At 37.1% G+C, this 20,253-nt stretch overlaps 1 protein-coding gene across 2 annotated transcripts in view; it reads left to right on the top strand.

The window, feature by feature from the left end:
* The window catches only part of GPR180 (G protein-coupled receptor 180), a 30,098-nt gene extending 11,949 nt beyond the window's left edge, over positions 1-18,149 (top strand). The window contains exons 4-9 of one of the 2 annotated variants that reach the window (XM_025874671.2): positions 6,466-6,646; positions 6,788-6,837; positions 9,523-9,680; positions 12,893-13,084; positions 14,941-15,018; positions 16,002-18,149. In XM_025874671.2, coding sequence (XP_025730456.1) covers positions 6,466-6,646; positions 6,788-6,837; positions 9,523-9,680; positions 12,893-13,084; positions 14,941-15,018; positions 16,002-16,160 — 818 coding nt within the window. In that variant the 3' untranslated portion in view covers positions 16,161-18,149. The remainder of the gene's footprint in view (positions 1-6,465; positions 6,647-6,787; positions 6,838-9,522; positions 9,681-12,892; positions 13,085-14,940; positions 15,019-16,001) is intronic. The other variant, XM_025874673.2, reaches the window with a different exon arrangement.
* The last annotated feature ends 2,104 nt before the right edge of the window (positions 18,150-20,253 follow it).

Here is a 20,253-nt window from a genome sequence, read left to right as displayed (position 1 = left end):
TGATTCAACAGTCTTGTACAATTCACAGTGCTCACCATAGCACATACCCTCCCCAGGAAAATCAATTTTTAAGCGAGATGGAAACTTCACTATTTTCTATGGCTGTCCTTTCACCAAGTTGTTTAAAGAGATTAGGGATTGTCTTCATGGGAGCTTGCAACCATTTTAGGAATGATCAAAGTTTATAATGTTTTCCAAAATCTGTTTTACTCCCATAAAATATTTCATCAAAATTTTAGGGTTGGCTGCGTATTGCCCTACAGAAGTAAGATTCATAGCCCAAACAGAAATGAACGACTTCTTGTGATTAATGGTAAACATGCTATACCAGTATTATAGCAGATTTGTAAATTGACATGTCAGAATGGAGACTAAGATTGTAGGATGTCTATCAAAGAAGAGGACTAGGAGTTTGCTTCTTAATGAGTTCATTACCCATCTGAAGAATCAGTCGGCTTAGAAATTTAATCCCATTAAATCTCATTGGCCATCAAGGTGAGTGGGTGCAGGTAGAAAGAAATTGAGGCTACATTAGATGCAACTGATTGTTTAATTCAAAGTGTAAATTGCTACAGCTAGAAATGTAACTCAAGGGGCATGTGTTATGGACAGTAGGTCACCAGTAACTTAATGTATGAAGAGATAAATATTTTTTAATATCTTCTAGTCTGAAAAAAATATTTACATAGCAACAGAATGGAGAGCCAAACATTTTTAAATAGTTAAATTTAAAAGTTCTTTCTGTGAAGGAAATGACAGAAGGGTAAGCTACTTGAGTTACTTTTGAATGCAAGCGAATTTAAAGGTTAAATTTTACCTAACAGTACTTTGGATCAGTATGGATCATTATTGGAAGTCAATTCAGGGGCACCTGGGTGGCTCAGTTGGTTAAGTGGCTACCTTTTGCTCGGGTCGTGATCCCAGGGTCCTGGGATCGAGCCCCACATTGGGCTCCTTGCTCAGCGGGGAGCCTGCTTCTCCCTCAGCCTGCCGCTCCCCCCCTGCTTGTGCTTGCTCCCCACCCCGCTGTGTCAAATAAATAAATAAAATCTTTAAAAAAAAAATTAAAGTCAATTCAGTCCTACCATTTCTTTTATCTTTATTTATTATTATTATTACTATTATTTTAGAGGGGGGAGGGAGAGGCAGAGGGAGAATCCCAAGCAGGCTCCAAGCCCCCAGCACAGAACCCAGCATGGGGCTCAATCCCACGACCCTGAGATCATGACCTGAGCTAAATCAAGAGTCAGATGCTTAACCGACTGAGCCACCCAGGGGCCCCATTTTTTTAATCTTTATAAAAGATGTTGACATTTATTTTCTGTAGTTTGGAAAGGCATCAGTGAAACCCAGGTCTAACTGATCGCTTTGGATGGACAGGTGGATTAAATTGCTTGTAAGTTCCCTTTTATCCGTAAGTCTTTATTATTTCATATGACAGTTATTTTTAGGACTGGTAAAGGCTCAACAGGAAGTAATACTCTGCTGCATTCACTGTGTGTGCAAACACTACAGCCTATAGTGCAGTTGGTCCAAAAGCCCTTTCCCTTCTTGCCTTCCTGGCAATTTGCCTGTAGCTCAAGAGGTTGTTTTATTTATTTTGTGGACCCATGAGACTCTACTAGATCCTGATACACTTTTTTTTGCTTCCTTATCCAGGCTCCCATTTTTGGTCACTTTCCTCATTCCCGATTAGACATCTGAACATAGACTGTAGGCCATAGAGTGATCACATCTGTGGCCTGTACCACCCTTGGGCCACTGAATGTCAGCCATACTTGCCCAGGCTCACCCTGAACCTTGCCCACGTCTTCCAGTGTTTTTTTCCAGCATCCTGAATTATGGTTAGCTTTTTCTTTAGGGTTCACAGGAACCATTCTAATTCAGCTCTTAGTCCGGACTCCTTCTGACCTACCTTCTCCAAGACTGATTTTGATTTGATGCTTATGTTTATGTTTAAAATCTGTCTTATACTAGAATGGAGGAAGTTACATGGTCATGTCACCAATAATATTTAAATGAGGGACAGAGCCTCCTACAGTATGTATTTTCATTAAGCATGATTCTGTGCAAGGCTAATCTGTGGGGATTGATTATTTACAAGTGCCAGACATACTCAGAAGTATTCAGTTGTTAAAGGCTGGCTTAATTCCTAGGGATCACATCATTTTATTGATTAAGGTATGTGAAACCCTTAAAATATGATTAATTCTACATTGCCATGACATATGATTAGTTCTACATCAAAGGCTAAATCAGTGGCCCACAACCCATCACTGTGCATCTGGAGAGCTTTAAAAAAAATACAAATGTCCACCCCCTGAGACTCAGATGGATTTGGTTTTGGAGTGAAAGCCAGGCAACTGTGGTTTGTCGAAGCTCCAAATTGATTCTAATGTGCGGAACCAGTGATCTGAAAGTCCATATCCCAGGTGGCTGGGTGGCTCAGTTGGTTGAGCATCTGCCTTCAGCTCAGGTCATAATCCCAGGTTCTGGGATCAAGTCCCACATTGGGCTCCCTGCTCAGCGGGGAGTCTACTTCTCCTTCTCCCTCTGCTCTTCCCCCCCTCTCGTGATCTCTCCCACTCTCTCTCTCAAATAAATGAATAAAATCTTAAAAAAAAGTCCATATCCCACATTGCTTTGTTATATTGGTTTTACAGTAGAGCCTTGAGAGGGATTCTTCCTATTCTGTAGCCTCACGTATGGAATTTCTTTCCAGGGAATAATCCCCAGTTAGTTTATTTTAGAAACTTTTGCTTATTTGTCTAATTTTCTGCCCTGAGTAGGGAAAATTGATTTGCTATGGTTTTTACTGATAATTGACTATTAAGCTGTATGTTTAAGGAGTTTGAATTAGAATAACCTGGTGCAGATAGCTGCAATTAATGTTACATGTTATTCTGGTTAGATTTTATAATTTGTTTTCTTTGAAACAAATTATGTATTTTGTATCTGTCAGACTTTGGTTAATCTCATATTTTACAGATTGGTCTAGGTTTAAAAAAAACACTAAGGCGAGGATGATGCCACTTGACAAAATACTACATGGGAATATTATGTTTTAAGGGAGAATAAAGTAAAACTGCTTCTTAAAAAAATTAGAATCTTCATTGACTATATTTGTGCTCTTGTTAGAGACCAAAACAAGTACTCAGAATCCCGAAAGTTAAAGCATTATCATCTAAAGTAGGCTGGTTTTCATCGGAATAATATTGTAATATTATTCTTTGTCACATCTGCTATCTCACTGTTTTTAAGATTCCAGATATTAGCTCTGGTAACATGTTGGAATGCTTTTGATTTAAAGTACTATAAAACTTTCATGCAAGCGGTATAAACTAAGGAAATTAGATTCTTACTTAACAAGAATTTCTGAGGCTTCTTCACAGTGGTTTATTCAGCATCTCTGTACCCTCCTATCTTCTGACTGTCAGCTTTGTCGTTAGGCTAGCTCCTTCACGTTCAAGGGCAACTGCAGTTCACTTTGTGAGCTTCACATCCAGATAATGACAATATTCAGTATCTCTTTTTTGAGAGCAAGGAAACCTTTCTCAGAAGCCCCTCGTCAGGTTTCACTGGCCAGAGCTAGGTCACGTGCCCTTGCTCTACAACATCATAAGACAAATGTAAGTGAAGGTGTCGGGAAGAGATGAGAGTAGATTAATATGTCAGAGTACAGGGTTAGGCTTACCTCTTATTGGCAGGGGTGTTGGAATTGCTGTGGTCAGTTGAGGCTAATCAGGATATATCTTGAAACACTGCGGGTCACGTGCACGTTGGGGTAGGCAGGAGTGTTCCACCCAGTGACTCTCTCCTTTTCTTACCCTCTTTTCTCCCATCTCCCATCATGTAGCTGGAACTGTTTTTTGAAGCTGTCCTGTAAGTTTTCTTCCTGCTGAATATTGCCAGTGCTTCTTCACATTAAGCTTGCCTTAAAATCTACACATTTCCTTATAACATATACGTTTGCTGCCTGTTGCATGCTCATTTGACAGTAGTTTTTTTCTTTTGTATATAGGTGAGCATTAATATTTAGTACCCACCTGTCTTATAATTAGAATTTAATTTCACAGTGAACAAATATAGATTGTTTTCTTGTGAAGGATGGTGACAGAATAAAGTTGATCACTGAGGAGAAAAAAACAGACTGCTTTTTTCTAGAGGGGATTTATTTAAGAGAACTGCATGCAGAATCAGCATTTTATCTTTAGACTGTCTTGTGGACAGGGTCAAGATAAGAATAATGAATGAATATTAAGTATAGGACACAAATGTCCTGAGCTAGTTCAAGTTATTTAATATATCATTTGAATGAAAAGAAATTTGTTGCTTATAATGTTAACTTTAATGGAAGGTACATTTAATACTGAATAATCCTGTTTTGTGCTACTGACATAGGTCTTCTTTTCACAAGTACCTTCCTCCTATATTATTCTGATTACTCAGTAAATAGTCTGAGGATTTTCTTTTCGTCATGGATTTGTAACCTGATGGAGTCTGAAACTTTATCTTGTAATGGATACTCTGTAAAGTATTTTAAGTAAATAAAACAAAAGAATGCCATATTTAATTCTTTATACTAAGAAGGAAAAATAAAAACTAAGATTCAAAAGACCGGACCACATAAAGAATTTTACTGACTCACAATGATGATACGTTTAGCGTATTTTCTGTCTTGTTCTATTACTATAACAATCCCAGGCTTATCGTCCCATTATTTCTAAAGCTGGAATACTTTCTATGTAAGGAGTTTAAAAAGAGATTATGCCTTTTCAGTTATTTGATCTTCTCTTCCTGAAGTCTAAACATGCTTTTTCACCTGGATGAGAGAAGTAACTAGTGACATTTATGTATGTAGAGCAGGAGAGACACCCAGTGGCTGAAATACTACTCTCTTTTTTTTTTTCCTCCTAACCTTTCCAAAAACATGATTGAGATTGAAGTGTTTAATGACTGTTTTTCCTACTGTTTGCATCTTCTGGATTGCTTTTTCAAGATTAATACGCCTTTCTCTGCCTGTTGATTGGAGCTTACCTCACATGGGAAACTGGAGCAGATTCAGCACTCACGATTGGGTGGGAGTGATCGCAGTTCAGACTGTTCATCCACAGATTCAGCAGAGGCAGCCCCCTTCATGGCCACCCGCACTATACTCTGGTGTTATGTAGATACAATATAAAATCCTAATATTAGGGACTAGCTTTAGATGTAACCAAGTTGGTGTAAGTAAGCTATTCAACTCAAAGCTAGACCTCTAGTTTATGATAAAAATTTTCTGAAATTTCTGAAAAATGAAGACACAGTCAAAAGATTCCAGGTACTGCAGCAAAAGGGGGTGTTCGTGTTGTGGATGCATGGACCCTGCACTAGAAAGCTGTTAGTAGGAACTAGAAGCTGCTAAATGAGTGGCACCATTTTTAATACAAAGTCTGCTTGTTTACTTTGTTCTTGTCTTTACCAACCAACTCCCTTTGCTTATTCGAAATTTCTGCTCACTCAAAATATTTATTTCACTGTGGCCTGATCTGATGTCTTTGGTCTGTCCCAACATCAGCTCCTTTCAACTTCAGTTTCTATTGCCTAATTCTTTCCATGTTTTGTGGTTTCATTTCCTGAGAGAATATGGTTAGCCTGACTTATCTTTGAGACCCAAATTACTCTGGTGGCCAGTGGCTAGTCTTCAGATTGGTGGCCGTTTGGTCAGGTCAGGTCTTAGCTTTAGTCAACTGTGGAATGGAGTCTCATGGTCTCCATAGGATTTCCTCTTTGACAAGAGCTGAAGACAGTTGACTTCAGAAGGGGACTCTGGTCACAACAGGTATTTTGAAACTGTCTAGCTGGAAATGTAGGGTAATGGTACATTCCAGAGCTGTGCTTTTGCATCAGAATCACCTGATGGGCTTATTAAAATACAGCTTGCTGCTCCCCTCTCCCCGAATTTCTAATACAGTAGAGCTGGGATAAGGCCCAAGAACGTGCATTTCTATTTCTAACAAGTTCCCTTCAGATGCTGCTGGCCCAGGGATCGCACTTTGAGAACCATCGTCAGGGTGTATTTAACTATTGTTGATGAAATCTGTTCCTAAATTTCATACTAAAGTCATCCACTTTGGATGCAAAAAGTATGTCTAACTGAATGCTAAAATCCTTGTTTTAATTTATTGTTTTTTAACAAAACTGCTCTTACGGTTAGTCTTCTGGCTTATCCCCTGACCATGATGCTTTTTTATAGATTGACTTTATCTACATTAGTTTAATCTGCCTTCTTATATTTAAATCTTTATCCCAAAGTAAAAAATTGTTCACATTTTAACAATTTCCCTTTTTTCCATACAAAAGGGAATGCTATGACTCCAATTAAAAAAGCAAGTTCTAGAAGTATATTGAAGGAAGATTTGAAAGCAACCCCACGCTATCACTGGCTTTGTTGTACTGAAGCAAACTCCTTTCTTCTCTTCACAGGGTTACATGAGTTCTTTTTCCTCCTAGTCCTGGTGTACTTTGTGCTTGCTTGCATTTATGCTCAGTCATTGTGGCAGGCTATCAAGAAGGGAGGGCCCATGCACGTGATCCTAAAGGTTCTGACAGCTGCACTGCTGCTACAGGCCGGCTCAGCGTTAGCTAATTATATTCATTTCTCCAGGTAACTCGAAACCACTAAAACTGTGTTCACCATTGCGTCTAATTAATCCTAATTAGTTCGCCAAAATTATGCTGGCTTTGATTATGAACCATCTTCGTGCATTTGTAATTTACACTAATACTCTTCTCTTCAATTCCTCAGTTACTCCAAAGATGGAATAGGGATACCTTTTATGGGAAGTTTGGCAGAATGTGAGTATTCTTCTGAGATGTGTTTTTTGAAACCTAAACTTGCTCTCTGCTTCTGGCTTGTTTTCCTTTTTTTGTAAATTATTTTCGTCATGATACAATTTTTCTATCCAGGGTTGGTTAGAATTCAGCCCAAGTGTAAAGAGGGTTACAGATTTAGTTCCCATCTGTCCCGTTTAGTTTCTTCTTGATAATAGGTAAAATGTGTAGTTCTTCATTGTTTTTGGAGCTTACTTATATGCATTCCCTCAGTTTATCTCAGGAAAAACTCAGTGATGTGGAGATGTTTATCCCTAGTTTGCACATAAAGCATCGGGGCTCTTTGACAGGAAGCTCATTTCCAAATGTCAGCAGCTGTTGCACGGTAGAGACCAAACTCAGACCCAAGTTTTCTGATCCCAAAGCTGAAGGTGGTTTTCCTGTTTTCATCCCTTTTTTGACTTTTTCTTTTTCTGCCGCAGAGCCAGAGAATATACCTATAATTGAATTGACCTCACAGCTTCTTTCCTTTATTTATATGAAGAACTTTGATGAAGTAATTTTTCAACTAAGCGTGATGGGAAAAATATTTAAAAGTTCCCATAATCTGTAATGCCATTTTCAGTCTCAGAAAAGTAGTCAAGATTTGCTCTAAGAAAGCAAATTCTGAATATGAGACCATTCCAGGATTTACTTTTTAAAATATTTCCATAATTCTCTTTTAGTCTCATCTCTCTTTATTTAATAGGGTAGCTCATGGTAATCTCTGTAATGATCTCAGGACCCATCTGTCCTCATCTTGCTGCCTATTTTAAGATTTTAAATCTTCTAGAACCTTTCTTTTCCTCCTGAAGAGGATGTGTACTGGTCACCTCTTGGACACAAACGCGAGTTGCTTCTCCTTTTTGAACAGTATTGAGAGCACTGGTTTCTCCTGCTCTGGTCTCTTAGGTGACTCAGGTTGTTTAATAGAACCATAGTATTTTAAAGCCGAACAGAACCTGAGAAATAATTTAGCTTATGCCTTTTGACAGGCAAAGCACACAGAAGCCCATCAGTGGAAGCTACTACTAAAATCAAGGACTTTTGAATTTTTGTGAGTGTCTGCTGCATACAAAATAGTGTTTTAGGTTGTCTGGCATCTTCACTGTAGATTAAAAAGCAAAAGTGTTTGTTTTTTTTTAATTAAACTACAGTAAATGCTAAATTTTGGTGTTCTGACAACAGGTTGATAAGTTAAATGATTAAAACGTCAAGATTTTTAATAAAATCACACAGTGCGATTTTTGTGTGTCCTGTATATTTTGTCTACAGTTAGGTATTTTTCAGTGACAGCAGATAATCAGTGTCCTATCTACCTATGCTTACAGTTACAGTATTCTGTCAATATGTGTCTTACTTAGTATACAAAGAATTGAGCCAGAACAGAGGGGTTCCATCCCCCCAGGTATTTGGTTTGCTAATTAGCAACTTATGCAGGACTATTCCTTTGGCTGACTTCTTTAAATAACCGAATATGTATTTGTAGATGTTTAATAAAAGTAATTGGCATCACAGTCATTTACAATCTGTGATGAAAGAAAACTGCTTGATCTGAAAGGCCATGACATTTTGTACCATTCAAATGTAGTAACAGTTTATTATCAGAATTTACTCTTACAAATATGTGAGCATAAATGTCGAGTATCCAGTTTTAATTTGCATGGCAGAGTAGAGGGAAAATGGTCAAAATATATCTGGAAAAGTGTATCATTAATAGGTTTTCAGCTTGTAACTTTTTAATATATTATAGTACAGCTAGTTGCACCTCTTTTTGCAAGAATATCTTTATATAAAAGCAGTAAAAGTTGTAGACGTCAAAGGTATGGCTGGCAATTTGAAGAAAGTTTCACTTTGTTAAATTCTGATCACGTTTATTCCAAAATCCTCATCAAAATACCCTATGATGAGAAAGTGATCATCTTTTTTAAGTCAATAAATACGAGTTTCCAAAATAAAAATGCATGGAACTTGGAGTATTTATAGATTGTTGTTTTCTCCAAGTCTGGAACTTGGATGGGTGGTCTTGTTGCCTCCGTTTTTGAAAGCAGCAGGCTTCCCCTGCAGTGTCAGTGATGGCCACCTGGTGGCGTGTCACACTAATGCACGGACCATTTCGTGCGTCTTCGGGACTCTAGCACTAAAGCCAACATCATTGAATGTTACAGTAGCCATGTGTTTTATTGTCATGCTATTTCTTAATAGTTTTAGAAAATAAGTTCACATTATATAGTTCAACCATCAAAAAATAATTAACAGCCTGGAAATGAAGGCACTAGTATTCTCCACATTGCAGAAATTACATTTAAAATGTGTTTATTTTTAATAAGCAGTCTGTTATAGAGAACAGCATTATGTAGTTAGAAAAGCTAAGAAAACTGGGAAACACAGAGATTTAAAGTTGGTTTTAATAAAGATATATGGATATATAGAGAGAGAGTATTGCCAGTGTTCTATTTTCAGAAATGTTTACAAACTTAATGGCAAAATTTTAATTTTTAGAGCTCTACTTGAATATCTCTTGTTATTGAATTACTGAATTTTATCGACTTCTCTTTGAAAATGCCTATCTTTTTGTGTTTAAAAGTATAATTATATTCTCAATGCAAAAAGGACCAAATCCTTTGTAATATGAAAACTTGGTTGACTTTGGTTTTCATTTCCCATTAGTTTTTGACATTGCTTCCCAAATTCAAATGTTATACCTGCTTCTGAGTCTATGCATGGGTTGGACGATAGTCAGAATGAAGAAGTCTCAAAGCAGACCTCTCCAGTGGGATTCTACTCCTGCATCCACTGGCATTGCTGTATTCATTGTGATAACACAGGTGAGTATTGATACTCAGTGTTTGTACTTTACAATATGCAGAAATGCAAACTTGAACAAACCTCATTTCAGAAGTGAAACTTGGGACTCATGAGGAATTTGTCATTTTGAAGTATGAATTTAAAGAGTGATAGATCTGGGGTGCCTGAGTGCCTCAGTTGGTTAAGTGGCTGCCTGCCTTCGGCTCAGGTCATGATCCCAGGGTTGTGGGATCGAGCCCCCTGTCGGGCTCCCTGCTCGGCGGAGAGTCTGCTTCTTCCTCCCCCTCTGCCTCACTCTCAGCCTACTTGTGCTCTCTATCTCTCTGTCAAATAAATAAATAAAATCTTAAAAAAAAAAAGTGATAGATCAAATAACCTGTAATCTTCCAAGTGCTAGTATATGTAGATTGCAGAATTTAGTTATAATTTACTTGAACTTGAGCTTTCACAATCAGCTTATTTAAAAATATGCAGAATGCTTAATATTAGTATAGATTCTTATTTCCTACTTAATAGCTTTCTTTTATATTTTCTAACACATAGTAAGAACTCAACACTTTAAATGAGTGAATCAGTGAATTTGAGATTCATCCAGGGGCAAGGATTTTTTTTTTTTTTAGGTCCAGTTCTGTTACTTTATACATGAAAGAATTCAAATGAATATCTGAGATTAATGAAAAAGCAAAATACAGAATGAGAAAGAATGGGATCTAGTTTTTGAAAAATCCAAAATCAAATTTAATCTTTTAGAGAATTTAGTTCTCTTAGCTTTTTTTTATTTGTTTTCTTCTATTCTAGGATCTCCATATGCCTATGTGCAATGGATTTTATAAAAATTATTAAGGAAAGTATAAACAAAAATTTATACTGAGTTTGTGACCATCATTAGCTGTAGATGAAAATGAAATATAGGGCGCCTGGGTGGCTCAGTTGGTTAAGCGACTGCCTTCGGCTCAGGTCATGATCCTGGAGTCCCGGGATCAAGTCCTGCATCGGGCTCCCTGCTCAGCAGGGAGTCTGCTTCTCCCTCTAACCCTCCCTCCTCTCATGTGCTCTCTCTCTCTCATTCTCTCTCTCAAATAAATAAATAAAATCTTTAAAAAAAAATGAAATATATATCTGGGCTCTACAAAGGACATTATAAGGTGAAAAATTCATTAATGAAGTATAAGTCCTGTGCTTTATTCATCTTTATACTCATTGTATGTATTTAGTGTAGTAGGTGCTGAGTGAAATAGGTGTATTGAATTTCATGATTGAGTTAGAAAGAGACCATATCACAGGTGGTGATACTGAGTTAGGAAATAATGCCTTTCTAAGGCATTAGAACAAAGGGCTAATGACAACTGAATTAGAAGTGATTAAAATAAGGGCAAGATTCTACCGACTTGATGTTTTTGATCCAGGGCTTATGGAGAGTAGTGTTAATATTGGGTTAAATTCTCATTTCTCAATAAATAGCTTTTTTTAAAATTGAATTTTCATGATTTCATTGTAATTTTGACCCATTATCATAGACAAATAAGAACTGAGAACTGAGATGATGACACTAATCTAGAGTTTATGTAAGCATCTGGGAAGAATATGTTTGACAAGGCCCTGGTCCTCAGCAACCACCCAGACAAGGTGCACGCAACTACATAAATACCTGCGTATTTTCCACAGGTCACATTTTATATACACATCTGAAAATGTGGAGTTTGAGTCTGTAAAAAATGTGAATCATGGGAAGTGATAGGGTTTTTATTGGCTTTATTGGGGTATAATTAAATAGAAATTGTACATATTAAGATATACAGCTTGATGTTTTGGTATATGTATACATTGTGAAGTGATTGTTCACCAAAATCAGGCTAGTTAACATATCCATCACCTCACATAGATACCGGGAGATAGTAGTTGTACAATAGCACGTCCTTACTGCAAAAGTTAAGTTTAAAGATAGAGGTTAAGGAATCGTAAGGGTATAATAATTTGGGGGGGGGGTGAAGAAGTAGCCCTTCAGTATTGGAGAGCAAATATTTAGCCTAAGAAGGAAACACACGTGTCCAGGATGACAGAGGAGTTCAGCTGTCGAGCATGGTAGTAGGAGTAAGACCAGGATGGAAGATTTGAGAGTGAGAAGAGGAAGGGGTTGCTGACAAACCCCATAAAGCCTAAGAATTGGATTTAATGACTGAGGTTTGATCTGAATTCTTTGGAAGCCGCTAAAGACCATTCTGAAGGCTGAGTTGGCAGATGAAGGAAACACATGGCTACTGACGTGTGATGGCAAAAACATTATGGTAATTTGTGATTGACGTTTGGTAAAGATGGAAGGAAAGTGTTTCCATTGAATAGCAATAAACAGAACAGCTAATGAGGAATTGCTGGGCTTTTTACTTTAATGGTAACAATATGGGGAAAGGAAGTCAACAAACAAAAGGTTATTCATAAATAACCTGGTTGCTTATAGTGAATATTAAAAATATACTCTTCTTTAGGGCACCTGGATGGTTCAGTCAATTAAGGGTCTGACTTTTGATTTTGGCTCAAGTCATGCTCTCAGGGTCCTGGGTTTGAGCTCCCTGTCTGGCTCCACACTGGGTGTGGAACCTGCTTGGGGTTTCTCTCCCTCTCCCTCTGCTCCTCCCCACTGCTTGTGCATGTGCAAGTACTCATTTTCTCTCTCTCTCACACTCAAAAAGAAATACACACACACACACACACACACACACACACACACACACACACACACACACACACAGTTCCCTTTACCCTGGGGAGTGACATCTGAAATCAACAATTCTGACTTGTTCACTTCTGGATTACAGAAGATACTGAGATATTTCAGAGTTATACTGAGATAATGGGCTTGAATACGTTGATTCCTAATATGGTGCTGAAGGAAGAGAGATTTAGAAGAAAGTTTAGGTTTCTTCTCTTAGTATTTTCAACTTATTTTCATCCTTAGAGATAAGTCTTACTTGAATTGTGGTCTCAATTGCACTTTTTATCTTTGTATGCGGTCTTACTTGATAAAAATCCCTTTTTTCTAGCTTAGGGTATCAGGGAGGAAAAGTCTATGCCTGATGCCTGTGCTTTATTAGTCAACAACCTTTATAGTCTGGTAAATCTTAGAACCTCTTAGGAATGTTTAGATACTCTTTAAGGGGATGTTTGAAAAGAGTTGACGAAGTGTGTATGAGTAGACAGGATTTTTTTTCTCTAAATGTAATATTTTATTTTGCAGAGTATTTTACTACTTTGGGAACAGTTTGAAGATACCAGTCCTCACAGCTACCATTCACATCACAACTTGGCAGGGATCTTGCTAATCATTTTAAGGATTTGCCTAGCATTGTCATTAGGCTGTGGACTCTACCAGATCATCACAGTGGAGAGAAGCACGCTAAAAAGGGAGTTTTACATCACGTTTGCCAAAGTATGGGTTTGGGTAGAAAATGGCTTCTTCTGATTATCAAGTTTGTTCTGCTGTGCTAATGTTGGTTAAGCTTTTATGATGTGCTGGAGCACTAAGATATGCCCTTTATATGCTTTAACTCATTTAATCTTGACAACCTGTGAGATGTAGATGATATCCCATTTTACAGAACCTGTGGAATAGTAGTTTCCATGTAATCTTAGGTAGGTCAGTTTAGCCTGGATCATAATTTCTTTATCAATAGGAATTTCACATTTTTTTCCCTATAGTATCAGAGTTTTTAAAAAATTAAATTAGAAAACAGTTTACATTTCTCAGAAAACACTTACTAATTATGAACTGTTACCGTCAAAGTTATGCAGTGTTTTCTAACCATGAAGAGCTCTCTTTAGCATAAGCAGATGAAGCAGGAGGCTGAGGACATACTATGTTTCAGCCATTTCACTACCTCCGTGTGAGGTCACATTGACTTTATTCCTCCTTTCTATGTCCTTCTTACACAAGTGGGATCTCAAAGCAAATTTGACTTTTTTTTTCTTAACCCATTTAACAAAAGAAAAGATGAGGAGAGAAGTCGGGGTAGTAACACTGCAGGAGCCTACTTCCCTAGAAGGTTCTATTTTTCTGTCATATTGAGAGAATCCATACACCTTCATCCTGGCACCTCAGAACAGCATTCAGATAAGCTGTTCATCAGCATCCCCCCCACCCGAGTGCGCAGTGCTCCACATTCCAAGGCAGCTGTGGAAGGAGGGCCAGATTCCTTATTCCCATTGTTCGGCATTTTAAAGCTGCTCCTGCAGCCCCGGGAACCCACTTCAGCTTTCTGAGTACCAAACAGGCAAGAAAATGCCACTTTGCTTTTGAATTTTTCACAGGGATGGGAGTGCTTTTTGTTTAGAAAGATAATATGTATTTAAGATGTTTTCAAACTACATTTCCTCTTTTGTTCTGTGTTTAAAACTGGTCCAAACTTTTTTCTTGAACTTAAGAAAATTATTTTTATGTTTTAATTTAAGTTTTTAAATGGGTTCAAACATCTGAAAGTATTTAAAAAGAAGCAAAAGTATTTTTTACTTCTCTCCCACCTACTCAGTTATTATCTCCTCATATAATCACTGCCATTAATTCCTAACTTATCTTTCTAGAGAATTTTAAATATTCCTGTGTATTTCCTTCCATATTTACACAAACAGTAGCAGTGCTAAACACATTTTTTTTTTTACATCTTGTTTTTTTCCCTTATCTTCAATGTACTGAGCATCTCAACAACTATTTATTAACTTGTTCTTTTACCTCAAATTTAATTTTGGAAAAGAAAATACATGACCATTCTTGGAGGAATAGAAAAGAGATGCTTGACAAGTATAATGCTAAAACGTTTCCCATTCTTACTTGCCTAGTTCCACTCATATACTAACCCGCAGACAGGCCACCACTATTAGTCAGTGTTTTGGGTATTCTTACAGAATTTCTTTGTGTATCTCTACATGCAAATATGATTATACATTCTTATTTTTTTTCTTTTTATAGGAATATTACACACTTGTACCTTTTCTCAATTTTTGATGTTACTTATATTAATGTATTTTCATGTTTAAAGATGTAATATATACACTGTAGTATATTAAAATGTGAGATTTACAAATGCAAAATTTAAAATCCGCATTTGATTAGAAACAAAATATTATCATAGCAATAGCAAATTTATTTTTACATTTTATTAGATAGAACTTCTAAAGACCAATTGAGGTCAATCAGGACCTCCTAAATAGGTTAGTAATGTTTTTTATTTGGCACATTCTGGAAATAAACATACAGCTGTACTCACTTGACTTATTTGTCGTTTGTTTCAGGGCTGTATCTTGTGGTTTTTATGCCATCCAGGTCTTGCATGTATTTCTGTCATTTTTAGTGACTACCAAAGAGATAAGGTAAGTAATATACATGATCACAGTAGTTTTTTGTTGTCTTTATTGAGAAATTATTAAAGTAGAAAAGCCTTATTTATCCACTGATCAGGTTTTCTGAATTCTTTAAAACAAAACTTTGAAGCAGAATAATTGAACTGGTGAGTATATAAGTAAGAAATTTAAATTATAAAAGAAAAATGTTTAATTTTAGTTAATTAAAAAAGGATGAAAATCACTTTCATTATTTCAGCCTATTTCATAATACTGTTTTATAAATTAGACAATTCATAATCCATCTTTGTTAAGAACAATTGATTCAATTTTTGTACGACACAGTGGTTACAAGTCAAGACAGATTTATGAAAAATCAGTCTAGCTGCTTTACCAGAGTGCTGACTGGAGCGCCACACTTGAGGGGCCACGTGGGATGGTGTTGAGCCCCGCCTTCTCAGGTCACTGGCGCTGTCATTTTGGCACGTTCTGCCAGCCACCTCTTACAAGCCACGCCGTGTGGGCTTGAACGCGCAGGGGGCTCTTGGACCTGAGGTGTCTGCAAAGGGTAAATAGAGAGGAAGGTAGTCTACAAAACTAAAGCAACTTGAGAATTTTTGAAAGGGCTTTTAGAATACTCTTCAGGATTCAGGTGGGGCCTGCCTTCCTCCTCTTACCAGATTAGCCAGGAACCGGATTTTTCTTACCGCTTTCTGTAGCGTGTGCACCTGAGGAGAGAATGGTTTAGCAAACTGAATGTGTCTTATTTTGGAGTCTGTAAACTTAACTCTTCAATAAATTTTGCCTTTGAACAATTACAGTTCTGAACATTAGTCATATTTTCCTATTGAAAATTTCTTTGATAAAATGTACCCACGGTAAAGATAGAGGAGAGAGCAGGGTACCTACGTATGTTTTGTGTGTAAATGGGAAGTATATAGGCTCCTGATAAATTGAATATAATTTGTCTGTGTTTGCATGCAGTAAAAGCATTCCCTTTCTCTTCTTTTCAGGTTATTACAATAGGTGTTATCCTTTGCCAGTCTGTTTCCATGGTTATTCTGTACAGACTCTTTCTGTCCCACAGTCTATACTGGGAAGTTTCTTCACTTTCTTCAGTAACACTACCACTGACCATATCATCTGGACACAAAAGTCGGCCTCACTTCTGATACTTTGATTTTCTTTAAAGGAAAAGTGAATTGATTTAAGAGTGCAATAAGGATCCAAATACAGTGACTTTTTTTTTTCATACTTTTCGTATGAAAAATTGAACAAAGAAGGCAGAGCATGTTATTTATATAACTGCATTTAAGCAGTATCAAACTGAAAAAAGGTAATAAATGAAATGTTTTGAAATATGCTTAATAAACTTTCAAAAAGTGTGTTATAAGGTGACTTATGCAATTTCTCTGGAAATTAAGATGAAAAAGAATTATATGATATTTTGGTAAGAGATTCACCACTTGTAATGCCTCATCTTATATCAATAGTTAACTCAGGTTTGATAGTCCTATAAAAAGTAATCAGTTAAATGATTACTTGCTTACATATCTAAACTAAGTCCAATTACGATATCAGTGTAATACACTGATTAAAAACTGCTTTTTATGCTTTAAGGAAAATGCATTTCATACTGGAGTTTAAAGGAATTGAAAATGAAACTACTTCAGAATGTGAATATAAAATATATTTATAGCTAAATAAGTTTTTGTTTATTTATGTGTGGGGTTCTTCTCCATTTTTTTTCGATCACTTTTGGCTCTAGTTCAGGTTCTGGCTTGATTAGCAAAGGGTTTTTGACAGATAGTTTATGAAAAATAAAGCTTAGATACATTACACTGGTTGTTCCTTATGAAGAGATTTAAAATCTGAGCACTTAGGTGAAGGGACAAGCAGGGTTACGTGTTTAAAAAGAAAGAAGAAAAACGTACTATATGATATGGTACTAAAATTTTAATCCTGATATAATTCATTTCTCTTACATTGAATCCCCAATCATAATTAAGCCGTATACACAGATTAAATTAACAGAAGCATTTCACGTAAATGTTGGTTTCAGTCCTCAACTATCCATGAATTCCTGCCCAAGGATACTTAATCAGGATTAAATTTTCTATGAATAATTGAAAAACAAAATACTCACTGGATTTGTTATAATCCGTGTTGGCACTGGATTCTAAGTAGTTGCCATCTTGAATCCTTTGTAATAAAGCCATATTTTTTTGTGTGTGCGTTGCCCCAGTATTGAGTATGCTAGCGACAAAATACTCTAACAAGTGCCTGTTTAAGGAATTGCTAAGTGGTTGTCAATACCTGCTGTATAAAATGAGTATTCCCGTTAGTAGTCACTGATTGGAAATTATTCTGTGTGTCATGCTGTTCAGGCCTTTTCATTTTTACATCTGGCTTTTTTTTTTTAATATCTTTTATCTACTTCCGAAGGTATTACATTTTTAAGCAAGAAATGGTGTGCTGATCTGGTAATTAAAGGTTTTAATTAAATAGTTAAAATAACACAGCATAACTTTAAAGTACCTGTGGCTTCATCTTTGTTCTTACCTTACACCTAGTCTCATTGAAACAGTATTCTGTTTCATTTTAAAGGCAAAATATATATGTTCATGAGTGACAGAGTGACAGAGGTGACAGAGGTCAGCCTGCTCATTAAATCATCCTTTAACGGTTCTTTGTAAGTTATTTAATAAATGAGGGCTACAGGTTACCTCTAGGAAGTCTGAGGTATATTTTAGGTTTACATGATCTGTTGTGTGATCGTGACCCTTCCTTTTAACCACATCTCACTCATAACCCCAGGTACTGTCTGTTGTGTTCAACTGAGGTACAGTGAATTAAGCAGAATAAAAAAGGGGAACCCTTTTCATAAATTTTATGAACTTGGCACCAGTAGAAATAGGGAACAATTTTTCTGTTACCTTACACAAAGAACGTAAAAACTGTAGTCCAAATACATGAAATGTGTTACTGCGCTTGCGTATATGAAACTCTAACAGGTCTTTTTTTTTACTTTATTATTTTTTAATTTATGGTTGAATTTGTTGATAATTTATTTTGTTATTCAAGAGCCATTGTTAAATGAAGGAGAATAGTTGTTAATAATGTATAAGACATCACTAATAAATTTAGTAATCAGAGCTGAAAATTTATAGTCCGTAAGTCATAGCACAGCATCCATTCTTCTCTTGCTGAATGTTTGCGTGGAGCTCTGTCAGCACAGAGCCTGGAAGGGTAAGCATATACTGCAAACTCTCATTAAAGATCAAAACTTTCCTACTTTTCTTTCTGTCAGATCATGCTTTTTTTAAATCTATTTTTACGTTTTTTCTTAAAGAAGATGAATGGTTGTGTGCAGAGCTCTTTTTTTTCAGAAGCATTTTGTTTCTTTTCTTAAGGAAGGGGTAGAAGATATTTACTTCTTTGACACATGTAATAATATTAGCTCCTACTTAACTGAATGTCTGTTGTGCGTCAGGCACTTACTCTCATCACTGAGCCCTACTGTGCTAGCAGAGCTCCCCTTTAACTGAGTATAAGAAATTATTTCTCTAAACGCACCAGACTTCTCTTTCACTTTTCTACTTTTTACCCTCATGATTTAATGAGCACCTATTAGGTGTGTATGCTTTTAGTGAAAATGCATAGCTATCCATAATTTTAGTTGTTGATTTTAATGTTAAACTGGAATTGTACTGAAGCCAGAAATGAGCTTGCGTATCTCTCTGTAAGTATGCACCTCAGCACATTTCAAATTTGAACCTTGGCTTTCAGCTAGAGGGAGAGAGAATCTAGGCAGAAGAGCTTGTTTTAGGAAGGTTTTCTGTGGTTGCAACTTGTAAGCCAAGTCTATTGAAAAGACAAGATCTGTAAGTCTGAGGCCAACTATAATGTAGAGACTGGAACATATACCTCAACATGAATGGTGGCCCTTCAGCCTGTTTCCCTTAGGAGGCTGTGCCTATTCTCTGGAAATTCTTAGGAAATCTGGAATTACTTGTATAACATTCTCTTTAAATAGCTTCTGTGGTGTCAAATCTGTGAGGTTTTTCTGTTTGTTTTTGAGAAGTAATGCAGTAACCAATTTAGGACCAGATCTAAGAGGTAATACTGGTTTTTGTTCCAACATGAAGTCGAGAATTGAGACAAATAACAAGATTGGTTTTCCTGTGAAATCTGCAAACTACTGTGGAAACACACTAGCCTGAACTCCTTGCAGTAGTCCTCGAAAGAATATTCCTGCCTCCACACTTGGGCAGCCTTTTCTGCACAACCCCCAGGACATCATACACATTGTCCTCCAGGAGTGTTATTCACATAGGACACCAGGAGCTGGAGGAGTCCTAGAAAGGAGTGGCCCTGCCCACCAAAGCCCATTCTCTGCAAAGGGAAGGGAAATCAGTTGGATAATGGAATTCTTTGTGCTAATCTTATGCCTCTTTTTAAGTTTGAAATTATTTTAAAATAAAGTTAAAAAATATAAATCCGATCAAACTACTACCAGCTTGTTAAAAACTCTCCATTTGCTTCCCATTGCACTTAGAAAAGAAGTGATCCATGCTCATTACCGTGGTCTACAAGGCCCCATGTGATCTGGTCCCTGCCTCTTATCTCTGATCTCATTTCATATCACTCTCCCTCTCACCATACTCCAGCCTCATTAAAAAATACCTCATTTATATCACTGCCTCAGGGCTTTGCAGTAGCTACTTTTTCTGCCTGGAATACTCTCTTCCAAGTCTTGGCGTGATTGTGTGGCTGAATCCTCACCCACCAGGTTCTCGGCTCCAATATCTTTCAGAGACTTGACCATCTGTAGTGGCTTTATATAGTGCCTATGTGGCCAAGCTGGAGATAGGTTCCTCTTAATTCTCCCTGCATAATTTTAGGACAGTGTGGGTCACAAGAGATGGGTGGTGTGAGATTTAGAAGGCAGGAGTTAAGTAGCCAGATCCAGCTTCTTTTTATAATTGAAAGGTCCAAGTAGGCCATGCATTTTTGCAGCTCACCCACATTATTGCTTATCTGCTGGCTTATCTTTTTGGTCTGTGGGCCAACAACCAGGCACACAGGAACGGCAGCTCCTACTTGATCACTTCCTTTATTTTCTCCCCGGCCAGGTGCGTGTTTCACGCTGTGACAAAGGGTGCCAGGTTCTGCAGCACAGCCTCGTCATTGAGATTGGAGGCTTGGAGGCAGTGAGAGACTGGCATGAATCCCCACGGGTTCTACTTATCCTGGCAGGTCCCA

Source organism: Callorhinus ursinus, unplaced genomic scaffold (assembly GCF_003265705.2).
Source record: "Callorhinus ursinus isolate GAN/ISIS: 27379988/994484 unplaced genomic scaffold, GSC_fseal_2.0 scaffold7, whole genome shotgun sequence".
Classification (NCBI taxonomy): domain Eukaryota; kingdom Metazoa; phylum Chordata; class Mammalia; order Carnivora; family Otariidae; genus Callorhinus; species Callorhinus ursinus.
This window is presented reverse-complemented; position numbering and strand designations above follow the sequence as displayed.